This window comes from Hypomesus transpacificus, chromosome 14 (assembly GCF_021917145.1).
Source record: "Hypomesus transpacificus isolate Combined female chromosome 14, fHypTra1, whole genome shotgun sequence".
Taxonomy (NCBI): Eukaryota; Metazoa; Chordata; class Actinopteri; order Osmeriformes; family Osmeridae; genus Hypomesus; species Hypomesus transpacificus.
The window spans coordinates 14335798-14349606 of record NC_061073.1 but is presented as its reverse complement, the minus strand read 5'-3'; the positions used below and the strand labels follow the sequence as shown (position 1 = coordinate 14349606).

General features: G+C 45.9%; 1 protein-coding gene across 1 annotated transcript in view; it reads right to left on the bottom strand.

Moving 5' to 3' along the window:
* Positions 1-10172, bottom strand: part of tmtc2b (transmembrane O-mannosyltransferase targeting cadherins 2b) — a 71326-nt gene extending 61154 nt beyond the window's left edge. Inside the window, exon 1 of the mRNA XM_047034815.1 lies at positions 9786-10172. Coding sequence (XP_046890771.1) covers positions 9786-9868 — 83 coding nt within the window. The 5' untranslated portion in view covers positions 9869-10172. The remainder of the gene's footprint in view (positions 1-9785) is intronic.
* Between the last annotated feature and the right edge of the window lie 3637 nt (positions 10173-13809).

The window sequence follows — 13809 nt, the reverse complement described above, 5'->3', positions numbered from 1 at the left end:
CTGCTTCATGCTAGTCAAATATTTAGCCTACCTGTGCTCAAACCATCAATAAATGAGAGCATACATCTTTTTGGGACCTTCCCCAGCCCTGTAGAGCATTTATAATGCATTATAGTGGCATTGTAGTCGAGGGACAACCCTCTATATTCCATTATGGATTGGTTTTCTAGCAGTCTGGGCTTTGTGACAGCAATGGGCCAGAGATAAACTGAGATGCAGTACTTTACCTCTATGAGGCCAAGCCATCTAGGCTTCACTGGGAAACTGTGACACAGAATCAGCGGTAATCAAAGACTGCGCTCATGAAACGTGAGAGGAGATGCCGGCGTTCCCAGGAGAGCTGGCCTCATAGCTGTCGATCTGGTCCTTCCAAACAAAGCGAGGGTGCGAGAGACGCCGCTGTACATGCCTCCGAGCTGGGGCTGGACAACCCCCCCGTGGACACACCGATGTGTACGACAGCTAGGTCCAGCTGCCGTACAGCCATCCCATCCGGCAGCCAAGCAGAGTGACGGGTACTCCACATTAGAGCACTAGGGATGTATTTGGGAGTGACACCATGGTGAGGTAGGGAGAGAGAAACAGCGTGCTTGGACTGAAGCGTCCTCGGCTGATTTAGGTGGACTCTGGCCTCTTAAACCAGTCAATCACTCTGGCTAATGGTTCTACCATGTGGTGATGAAGTAGGCCCACAACCATGGCATGGTGAAGGTGGTAGATGTATGAGGAATAGAGGTAGTCTATAGCCTAGAGGCCAAGGAAATGTCAGGTCATGTGAGGGGCAGTTAGATTATTAGGTGGTGAAATCTCTGACCTCATCAAGCTAAATATTGTATATTTTAATGACTTTCAATGCAATTCCTGTGTACAGGTGTGCTTGAATGGCCCAGGATGTTGCCTATTATTTCAGTCCTTAATGGGGGACTCAAAAGTCAAATTTGAGTGCATACAGACGCGTAAAACACCAATCAGAGCGCAGATGTTTTTCCAAAACTCATGAACAGTAGCCAATAGGTATGTGGTGCAACATGAGCATGCCCAACCTGTGCAGACAGATCAGTAAAATCTACTACTAAAGGCATCAGAACAGGGCCTGTACACAGCACAGCAGCGACCAACTCAGTAAGCCATCCCTCTCTCTCTCGCTCCCTCCGGGCCCCCTCTCTTTCTCGGACGCTCTCACCAGATCGGATGCCTATTTATTTTACTTGAGAGCATATTTAGGAAGTCTCATTAGTGTGTCAGACTAGCTGACAGCCCTCCACTTCACCCTCTCAAACTCGGGGGCTGAGAAGGAAGAAGAAAGAAAAAAAACGTCACGTACTCTCTCATACACACTGCTCCTCACAGTCACACTCCAAAAATAAACGCGGCCATGTGTCTTCCCCATGCCTGGGAGAAAGACCTCACGGGTCTTGATGGACCATGGAGGGGGAAGTCCCAGGCAAAGGTCAAAGGTGAACCGAAAACAGCATGGTTCCAGATCTCACGGATCGGTGCAAAGTTAAAATAAACTCCTGGATTCGTGTTCACATTCAAAAACACTGACCGGGACTAACACTTATCAGTCTTCATTCATGGTATGAGAGAAGATAAGAAAGTGACAGAGAAAGAAAGGAAAAAAGAAGTGACATTTGTTTTTTGAGAGAGCGAGCAAAACGAGAAGAAAAGAAAGAGAGAGCAAGGGATGAAATGTAATATTATACAACATAAGCCATTCTCCATCTGGAGAAATGTCAGACTCGTCTGTAGCTCAAAGGCAGGAACAACTGGATGAGAAACAATTCAATATACACCAAATTAGATTCACATTGTTGTATAGTGCAGTACACAAAAAAGTTCAAAAAGGTCCAGAAAACATTCAAGTCACAACCAGCTGGTAGTGGGTCGGGGGACTGAGACGATGCTGGCTTTAGAAATGACTTAATGTCCAACCATCTCAGGTTTCATTCTCTCAGAACCCACACAACCGCTTGATGAAAGGCCCCAGAGGACTGGGCTTACTGCAGAGGAGTCAACTCTTGCCCTCGGTGTGATGAGAGACGGGAATCACACTTTCAGTCAGAGGGGTCTTTCTATTCTTAGCCCCATGACAGTACTGTCTGAGTGGGTGTAAACAAGCCCTGGTCTCCCAAAGGGGAATCAAGCACTGACCGCAGGTAAATCACAGAGCAGGGACCAGTGGACTCGATAATTGCAATCAGAGACAGCTTGTCACAAAATGGGCTTCCTGGGGTCTTGAAGGACAAAAGGCACCAGTCTGCCCGTTCTGGGATCAGGAAGAGTCTCTATTCAGTCGAGGCGTTGCGTTTCCTGCTTTCTCTTCTGACCAAACGTGGCATGTAAGGATAGACTACAGCGAGGACACAGGAGCAAATAGAAAGTGCAGTTGGACAGGATGTCAAGTCAAGACAGTGTTTCCCACACATAGACTAATTTGTGGCGGTGCGCCACACAATCAACACCGGCCGCCACATATTGCGTTTGGTAAAACATTTTTTTTTATCGCTATTTAGGTTAAAACACGCAGCGTATTCGTTCAGCTGCATTTCCTTTCCCCTACTCTCCATCCGTCTCTGTCACTCATGCATCTTTCTCACATATGCACACAGTCATAACGTCAGCACACGTTAGCAACAATGCATACATATGCCGTTCTACTAGTAAGACCGACAGCTATATCAGCGAGCCTTCAGCATTAGTGCCGTAGCTAAAAGTCGAGGAAAGTTGAGGCTACTTTTCGCTAGGTACCTTACTCACATTTACATTTAGCAGACGCTCTTATCCAGAGTGACTTAAAGTACTCGAAGTTTCCCCTTCGTTCTTTTGGTGAGAAGTCTCAAGAGCTAGCTAGCTACTTACCCGGCGTCAAGTCCAGAGCCGACCAGTTAAATAGTTGTTTAGCACTAGCGTTGCTACATGCATAATGCAGAAATGATATGTTAGTTGTTGTTAATTTTGTGAAGGTGTGAATCATTTTGGATTAATATTTAATGTAACAAATTATTAACAAATTAACTGTGTAACGAATTATTAACGAAGGAATTATTACGACCTCCCCCCTGGTCTGACAACCCCCACCCCCTCCCCGCCACAATTAGATTTCTAATATGTGGGAAACACTGCAAGAGGTAGGACAGGATGTAGAAAAGAAGGCACTGTAGGACAGAATGTAGGCCTAGTGAAGAGGGCCATGTAGGACACGATGTAGGAAACGAGGTAGGACAGGAGAAAGGGCCCATGTGCTACATGTGGCTTACCACAGTCAGGAGAAACGAAATACTGGAGACATGACGGTCAATCACCTCCACCACAATAAAAACAGAAACATAGCAAAAGCAAACAAACTGGCATTGTCCTTGCTGCTCCAAACCGTGCTTTTCACGGGCTTGGGACAATCCGTTTGAAGTCTTCTGCAAACAAGAACTCATGAACACAGTATAGGGCTTTGGATAAACATCTTATATTTCAAGCTAAGCTTTTTTTCTTTAAGACTTGCTATGTTTGTGTTTCCAAACTCTTTGTGCACCCCTCTGCACCTCCAACCCTTCACCCACGCCACCCGCTGATGAACTGGCATGAAGGAGAAGCTTCTGTGGGCCGTGTCGCTCTAGATCCAGTCCTGCCCATTAGCCGAGTCGCCGGCGGATGCCAAAAATACCCTGACCCAATTGGTTTGAACAAGCTGGTCGACCAAGGGGCCGCATCTTTACTCACATACCACTCCGAGGTTTGATTTCTTTGTTGTTCCAAAACAACAGAGCAACACATTCAGAGCACCTTACTGCCCCTGCCCTACCCCCGGGCAATAAGGCCCTTCATTAGCTCGGGATGAATACAAGACCTCTGAGCCCTCCAGCCCTCCACAATGGACAAAGCCCACGGCCAGGCCTGGATGTGTCAGGCCCGTGTCACAGTGCCAGTGCTGTGTGTGGATGAACAAGGCCACCGAGATGGAAAGGACTAATGGTAAGGGGGGGGGGGGGGGGGGGGGGGGGGGGGGGGGAGAGCGGCAAACTATAGCAACCTTGTTCGAAATTGGCAACCAGCGGGTTTTTGTTTCTAACGGATTGGTTTCTGTGCTTACGCTCGCTCCCTCTCATCCATAGTCCTGTTGGTCCCATTCATATGAAGGGAGCAGGGAGACCCATCAGAGTAACCCCGATGACATGACATCATCTGAGCCCAGTGTGGATGACGGGCGGGACGCTCCACTCTCTGCCTGGCCATGAGAAGACGCAAGCAGAGCCTGCAGGGAGCCATGCGTTATCACAGACATCGGCATTAATTGCGCCAAAAGGACCCTAGCGTTTCTATACAAGTAGCTTAATTACCTATTATCTTTTGTTTAAAACCCAGACTAGCCTCTCAAGTCTGAAGTCAGCTTAACTGCTTATGCCACATTACTGTGTTGTGGTGTTGAGGGGTTTTGCCATGCTATACTGGCCATGCGCAGGATTTCCAAGGGGCCTGATGATTCAATCTTCAATTATTAGTGTCTAAGGTGATTAACTGTGCATGTGTGGTTGTGTGTGTGTGTGTGTCAGAGCACATGATACATTCTGTGAGATAATCTGTTAGACTTTAATTAAATAGGCAGCACGGAGATTGTAAAATGGCAAACTGGGTACAGATTAAACTGTGGAGCTGCGTGCTTGAGTTAATCTGAACCCCGAGCTGCCCGCCACAGGCCCAGAGCAGTAAACCCTCCAACTACATATGACCACACACTCCTCTCCTTGCAAAGAAGGCTGCTGATTGGCCTCCATGCCGACCTACATCTGTATGCCTGACTGCCTGCCGGCCGGCCGGCCTGCCTGTCTGTCTGTCCCACACAACCCCACAAACTCACATGGCAATCATCCAGTCACATACAGCAGGTCATCAACCTGTCTGCACTATCCAATTTCTTTAATGGCTCATTTTAGTCAGCTTCAGCAATCAGAGTCTGTAGGAGATTTGCCTTTAGCTTCTCCACAGCCCCTGAGTGATAGGGACAAGGCCATCTCAGATGGATGGGAGGGAGGGAGGGAGGGAGGGAGGGAGGGAGGGAGGGAGGGAGGGAGGGAGGGAGGGAGGGAGGGAGGGAGGGAGGGAGGGAGGGAGGGAGGGAGGGAGGGAGGGAGGGAGGGAGGGGGGGAGGGGGGGAGGGGGGGAGGGGGGAGGGGAGGGGGAAGGGGGGGAGGGGGGGGGGAAGGGAGGGTGGGTACGGATGGATGTGGAAGCTCACCTCAACAGGGTCACAGCTGCCTGTCACGCAGAACCAACAGTTGTACAGTATCTCACTGTTCACAAACACACACACACTCTAACTCCCGGGGGAGCTAATTCTAAAGTGTTGAAAGTCAAAGTGAAACCCAGTGACCCAGAGTAGAAGGGCAGGTGAAGAGCTCTCTCCAGAGGCTGGTTAGACAGCTAGGTGCTAGACATTGTGAACCCTCTCCCTGGCCCATCATTCACAAGCCAGAGTGACTAGACTGTGTTGTAACAGAGCACCAACACAACACAGCCTCATGTTCCAAATTGATATACTTAATTTTAAGTGTGCACTTATCTGAGGTCATCTTCCTTCCCTAAGCGGAGGACATAAAGATATGGAGGAAATCAATTGTTTCATCATACCTAAAATCAATCACCGAAGCGAGAGAAAATTCTACTTGAATTCAATTCTAGGGGTTGTTGACAGTGAGAAAAATGATATTCACATCTCGTCAAGCATTTCTCATGCCCCTAAATCTGAACTGATTTTCCCCTAAAATGCTTTGAGTAATTTGGGAGGGTTTGCAGGGAGGGAAAGCGTTGCACAACCTCTCATTAATAGTATTTTTAGAAACAAAGAAGCCTCAGAGAACCTCCGTTATCTTGCCTTTGTGGTGAGGGTGAAAATAACATACAATTTAAACTACTTCCATATCTTCTGGGAAAGGGAATTATGTAGAGAAGTGAAGGCAAGTATCTGTGGCTGGATCCAAGCTGAACTCTCTAAGCTATAGATAGATCTGGCCTGGATCTAGATACAATATAAGACCAGTTCCCTTGGCAAACGGTATCCTTGTATATAACCAGGAAATAATATAGGATATCATCAGACAGCATCGATAAATACATGAGATGGAATTCTGAGATGAGTAAAACCAGGAGATGTCCTTGTCTGGCCAGTGTTGGGAATCATGAAGTTATAAAAGGTTTTAAAAAGTGTGTATTATATATATATATATATATATATAGAAGAAAAACATTGTTTTATATCATACAGTTTAATTTATGGATACAGAGTCTTCCATCTCCCTGTCTTCTCTCTCTCTCTCTCCCCCCTTCTGTTTAATGTCATGGAGGATCTCCGAGATCGCTTCCTAACTTCAGTGTCATGTCATCTGGAACCCTGACGTCTCCATCTCTGTCCTGGCTCCACTCAACATAACACAACACTCCCCACGAGAGCCCACCTCAAAACCTAACACTACTCAGGCCAGAAAACCCGTCGGAGGCCCACAAATAGCATCTGGAAAAAGACGGAGAGAGAGGGACACAGAGAGTGAGACCGAATAGAGAGAGAGCGAGAGAGCGAGAGAGCGAGAGAGCGAGAGCGGGGGGGGGCTCAGCCACGCAGTGAGTCCAGCTGAAGGGTGGTAATTACAGGGAGAGATGGGGGAGATGCTCAGACTACTGGGGTGACGCCCTAGGCCTGTAGACTCTTGATCACCACAACGCTAGCCTAGCTTAGAGCACAACAGGAGAGGAATCGCCACTGAACAGCAAGTCCAGCCAGTTTAAGTTATTTTGATGGTCTGTCTGACCAGAACCATTACAAATTCTACAGATCTGTGGACACTATAATTACATTGATGGCCATTACATGCATTTGCTGCAGGCAAATTCACAGAAGCGCACATACAGACACGATAAGAGGCTAAGGGTGTTAACGCTAGTTAAAGCTACTTAGAAAATTGTGTCATCAAACATTGAGATGAATTACAGTTTGATACGTCTGGTCACTCCTGAGGACAAATAATCCATTCAGACCAATCGTCAAAACTTCCACGAGAAAATTTCAACCTTTTACTCTACATTTTTTCCAATCCTTCAAGACCATCAACTCTACAAAGAATAATGAGCAAAACAATGTAATGACAGATGAACACCCTCCAAGTATCCTCACAAGTTAATTATCCATAGAATGTCCCTCCTTGTCTACCTAATATAAGTGATAATTTTAACAGGTTTGTTATAACTTTAGGCAATAAAAACATCCATACAAAACCCACCATGCTGACTATACAATACAGGTGGCTCTAACCTGACCACAGTCACCATACAACCAAAGAATTAGCCAGGTCATCGCAGCAGACTCTAAATTAGAGTCTGGGCATGTTTATAGAGTCCCAAAGATTGGGTGATAATTCAGCTTTGACATTTATCTGTTTTCCCTCCTGCCAGATCCCGTTCTCTCTCCTACGCCTCCGCAGTTCCGAAGGTTGTTAACCAGACACAAATGACCTTTGTGACGTACTACCGTCATTCTGCCGTGTGGGTGTCAAGGCTGTGTCTGATCATGAGGAGCAGTCCCAGATGGACTCCACTCCAGCCAGGGAGTCAGGGACACATCTCATCTGACAGGGACCCTACGCACCACAACTGAAAAACTATTTTTTTTTTTTTGGGGGGGGGGGGTGTTGTAATGGGAAAAACAAAACATGTTCTTAATCGTGTATTTTAGAAAGCATTACAAGTCTAAACACCACAAGCTACAAATCTGAAATTATGTCATCCATGTTTATTCCACTACGATTAAACTGTAGGGTCTAACTGAAAAGCCAAACAGTGACTAGTAACATGGACCCTTGAGGGCTGAGGGCTTGAGGGCTGACAACTGTTCGAGCTGAACGATGCATCTAACCAAGACTATTCTCATGCCAGACATACACAAACATACACACACACACTGAATAGTGGAAAGTCCAAAGGGAAAGTGCTGACGTCTGCTAACTGCAGGTCTAAAATAAACAATACTAAAACGGATAAAACTGTACGATAGTGTAAGATGAAAATGTTTTTATCACGCTAATGTCAAAGTCAGCCACTACACAAGTTCTCTGGTAAGATCTTTTTTTCACTTAGTCGGAATATTCTCTAGTTAAATAAAATGGCTGTGTTGAGAGAGTGAGAAAACAGCGAGAGAAAGAAGGCGAGAGAGATAGAAATAAAGACAAAAATAAAGGCAAGAAAATCAAGACAGAGGACAAGAGCGAGGACGGAAGGCTTTGAGGCTCGTCTGCCCCCTGCCACATCACAGTCAGCAGCAGCCACCCAGTCTGCAGCATAACCCCTCGCTAAGTCAGCCAGCCTGTCAGCCATCCAGCCTGTCATCCATCCAACCACCCATCCAACCAGTCAGCACTCCTCTCTATCCTCTTCATACTGCGGCCACTCCCTGACAGCTTTATGGAGTCTCAACACCTCCGTAAACATGAGGGATGATCAGACCTGAGCACACAGTCCAAGGCATCCTCCCTGCCACAGTGCAGTAGAGCAACGAGACGGGAGAACGTCTTATGTTAACGTATGGTGATGTCGATTGGAGGGAACACTTTGAGTGAAAAGAAGGATTCCACAACCCTTTTGCTGATGTTGTTTAACATACACAGGCTGAAAAACATCCCCTAGGCTAGGCTTTTATGGTCGCGACAGTACTAAGAACAGCGTGACTTCATTTGTGTCTGGGGAGGAAATGTATTCTCTTTAAATATTTGACAGAAGTCATGTTGGTTCTCTTTAAATAACTTGATATGATCGAGCTGGAACCAGGATGCATTTGGATACAACAGCCACTTAACCGTCCGAAATCTAAAGGTTCACAGCAAGTAATACAGTACTGTAGTAGAAAGTAAACTATTGTGCTATACCGTTGACTTACCAAAATACCAATCACCAATATATACAAATTCTGAGGTGATATTAGACATAGACATGATTACAAAACATTGAAAGTTATGTTAATAATTCTCAAATTTAATTATTTATCCACAGCCCAACTTAGATAAGACAGCTAATGTAGATTTACATCTACACTACTCAGTCTAGGCTACTTCTTTAGAGCATAGGAAACAAGAGCATTGGTCTTTGAAGCTCAATAGTTTCCCGTATTGATTGCTGATAGGCATACAACAAATGGAGACCTGTAGGCTACTGATACATTTTTTGTCTATTATTCTGGGGTGAAATAGTTGTACAGTTATTAGAAGTGAAGAAAAAAACAAAGGTTACATTTCGTGTAGCAAAGCAAGGTTAAAATACATTTGGAGAAGCCAAATAAAACTTACTAGAAACAACGTTTAACTTACATTTTTAAGGAGAGCACTATGTATTCAGTGTTTACAACGTGTTGGCCTTGTGGACACAGTAAACTAATTTATAAAATAAAACTGCTGTTTCATTCTGTTGTTGAGATTCTGTTGTGAGTGAGCAGACCTCGTTCCTTTGTAGCCCAATCAACAGTTCGGGACTGTTGCACCGCACTCAGGATTTAAACTTCATGCATGATGTTGTTTACTGACTGTGCCTCGGCATTGCGACCTCTAAGCACGAGAGCCATAGCATCACATTCTCGTTGCCAACAGATTTGTGAGCACGCCGTTCCACACTGCACATCATAGAAATACCCTCTGGATCAGACCAGACATGACGACGAAGATTCCATATGACTGTATTGACAGTGTGACCAGGTCAGACATGGCTGACGCGGTGTCTGTGATGTCGGAGTGTTTCATTCATTAGATCTAGCCTACCTGTCATCGTAGCAGAAATCGGCACCCAAGGTGTTGATGTAGAGGACCAAAGCCACAGCGCTGCAAACCAATTCTGCAATCATTTCTCAAAAACAGAAAGCAAGGAAATAAAAACTCTAAGAAAAGAACAGTAGAGAAAATCAAACTCGATCTCTATTCTCTATCTCCGTCTTTGTCAGTGCGTTTTTTGCGAAAACAGAAATTCCAGTTCCCCATCCTCGAAGTGTTGAAAGTGAATTGCCTAGTCCAGACACCGTCCTCCTAACCCATTTTGAGCTAGAGGGAGACAGTTTTGATGCGACATGAATAGTAGCAAAAACGCCACCATCTATGACTGCATTCGCACGCCTTTCTAGCGGAACTGTTCGTCTGATGCATAGCAGCGGTCGCTGGATAAACGTAGAGATTGAGCCGCGTGTGGTAAGGGACCCTATGCGCAGGCGCGGTGCCCCTCCTCCTTGTGGACCGCACAATGAAGGATGCTAAACTCAGCGCGCTCAATGCACACCTTTCGTTCAAGAGATGGGGGGCTGGCCGAGCGACACGGACACGAGTCTAGCAGAGCGTATAAAAATGAGCAGTTCTGTCAAAGCCAAAGCCAGATGCTCCTGACTGAACTTTGATACCCGCCTCAAATTATTCATTGCAGTGGGGTTTCTCACAAATTCGGCTGTACTACAGAAATGTTTGTATTTTGCCTTGTATTCATTTCCCTATACAAATATGTCTGATGATCCTTCCAACATTTTGAATAAAATAGATTTACAGTTTAAAGTAAGTTTGACCTAGTTTGATCTAGGCTATATAGGCTATGAAGTGTAAGATTAACACATAAACGTTTTTCTTAATTTTTTTTTTTTTTTTTTTTGGGGGGGGGGGGGGGGGGTGGTGAAGTGTGACCAACTATCAGAAGATCGTTGATGTTGAAGTGGATCATTGATGTGTCCAGTAGAGGGCTCTTCCTAGCGTCGGAGGCATCAAACAAATTGGAATGTCATTAAATCATAGTTGAACAGAATTTGAGTACCATATGGAACATTTTTTGTACAACTCCCACTCATTCCTTTCTCTCTCTCTCTCTTTCTCTCTCTCTCTCTCTCTCTCTCTCTCTCTCTCTCTCTCTCTCTCTCTCTCTCTCTCTCTCTCTCTCTCTCTCACTCCATATCTCTATATTTCCATCTCAGGCTTAAAAGTGTTGAAACACCATTGCATGGGACTTAGAAGGAAAAACCTTTATGTGAGAAGAGAGATTTTACAGGGGGTCAAATTCCGAAAAAACTCGCTTTTCATCCAATGTTGTATGCAAGGCCGTAACCATGGAGTTTGGAGTTTCAGCGTGCATGGTTGCCTGTCGTAGCGTAGCACATTTATATTTATATTTTTATATCAATACATTGGGGTGAACATTTTGACCAGATTTGAATATTGGTGGGGGATATGTCCCCCCCAATATATATGATGATTATGGCCCTGGTTGTATGCATCGTGTTCTTCTTCCCCAGTGTCTATCAGACGTTCCCGTATGCTCAGCAAGCTGTGCTCCAAACACGACTGCTCCAAATTCTGAGCCCCATATTGGGCGGCAATAAGGCACAACATCAGATCATTAGCTTCAGCCACTGCTCACAGCATTACCCTCAGACATAGTGGCTGGCTCAGCAGTGAGTAGGTGGCAGTGAATCAGGCTCTGACTATACCAGGCTCTGAATCAAGGCTGCTGGTGTGATGCAGGGGGTCGAGCAGGTGATGGATAGATGGATCAATAGATTGAGAGGGCAATGCTATGCCCTAATTTGAAGCTGCAAGCAGGAATGCTGCCATTAACAGCAGTTGGTTATAGATAAGTCTTCATTGGTTAATACTAAATTGATTGTGCACACGTACAGTACAGGCACACACACCCCATCTCACGCGCACCAGTGTGTGATGATGCATAGAGAAAGACAATCCCATTTCAAAAGCTTAATGACTGAACTGTCAGTCGTCCTCAGTTCAACGAGCATCAGTCCTGATGGGGACTTCTAATAGACACCCCTGTCTTCAGATGGCAGCTCTCTCGTCAGTTTTGATAAGGGAAATTAATTAACTTCATACTCTTCCGATGACCACGAGTCATTCCAAGATGGTTGTATCAGTCCAACGGAGAAAGACATCTCTGTTTCTAACGTTTCGCAGTGGGCCTGTGAACTGTGAAGGCCTCCAGGGGTCCAGGTACACTGTTGTTTTTTCACAGCTCTGCAGGGAATAGGTCTGTCTTGATCTCTGACTGGGCGAGCGGTGGCTTCTGTTTTATGAGCAGTTCTGGGATGAATTCTGCTTTTATTCCCTGGGTAGAATCAGAGGAAGCTGGATTGTATGAGTCACGGTTAAATAACTTTGATATTTCCTCTCCCGGACCCACGCATGCAGCACTGACTGTCATATCTTCACAGAACTGACAGCCTGACCATTAAAGTATGTGCACTTATAGTGTACAGTGTGTGTGTGTGTGTGTGTGGGGAGGTGGGGTCTGTTTGGTTCAAATCCACCGCAGTCAGCCTCCATCCTGCAGGCTGGGCCACTGGTTTTCAGGTTCGCAGAGCTCGGAAAATCTGTCATCTTTTTGCTTCAGTAAACTGCACCTGCACACATTTGCAACATGTCGGGAAAGGTCAAGGTTGCAGGCAGACAAGATGAAGCACCACGATTATCCACAGCACCGAGAGATGGGGGGACAGAGAGGAGGTGGAGAGAGGAGACAGGGACGAGGTGAAGCACAAGGAGAGCTGAGCCATGCACACATACACCTGATAAACCGGAGATTGTTTTCCATGTCGCACTGTACAGACATTAGCAAAACGGCTCTGATTCAGAAGATAAGGGACCCTCTTCCCCAGGTTTGCGACTAACATGCAGGATGCCTTGAAATGGATGGTTTCTGCAAAGTATCACTTTGGATTGGTGAGGAAATGTACAATCTCTCACAGTTCACATAACTCAACAGCAGTTTAGAGCTACTGAACCAAGGGTAGCATTAGTCTCTTCTCCAGCCCAGCCAAGACCTCCCATCTGTTTATGCTATGTAGACATAGGCATGCCCAGAGGAATGCTGTGGCTTGCTCAAAAAGCAATTTTCCCTCTCAACCAAGCCGAGGAAAGGGGATAACAGCAAGTTGTCTGGGGGTTAGAGTGGAGGCACACTTTCCGCAAATGTCTGGATAACCTGGCCTTGCTCCTTGTGCTCCTTTAGGCCAGCCACATCACTATGTCGCCCCACCCTCACCCCCCACACAACCACACCACTCTGTCCCTCCACACAGCCCTGTCTACCTCCGGCACAACCACACAGTCACACAGTCCCTGTTCCCCCAGCAATAATCACATAGCCCCACCCGCAGTGCAGTCACAATGGCCTGTCCGTCTCCAACACAGTCTGTTCCTCCCCCTAGCATTTGCACAACTAGGAGAGCTCAGCTCTTACTTGTGTACGTCATCAAATTACACCGCTGTGGAGTTTCTCCATGGTTGAATCAACATCCCTGCTCAAAACAATAAGGGTCAACCTTTGTCGTTGCTAAAGTCTGTCTCCACATCCCACACTGTAGACCGACGTCCAATCCCACAATAAACACAATCTGTGGAAAGCTTCTACTGTAATCATTTAAAACCTTATCTGAGGACATCAAAGCATTTCACACAACTTGGCTCTTCTCAGGTGTTGTGAAAAGATGTTTCTAGTTTTACCCTAAAGGTTAAATATCTTGTCAGTTATCCCATGTTGTCTTCTGTGAAGATAATAGGGTTGTTTGCATCACCAGAGTCATGTAAGAAGAAAAGGTGTGTTGGTTCATCTTAGGTCACTATCTCAGCCTCTCTCCACTTTGTTTACATTGGTCAATGAGCTCCTGTGATTGGCCAAGAGTGTTGTGGTTCGTTTTAAAGCAGGCTGCCGGACAGGCTTGAAGTGATGGCTAATATCTCTCACAGTAGGACAGAAGAGAATTATGAATATTTGAGAGGAATTGGTTATGCGAGACTGTGATAG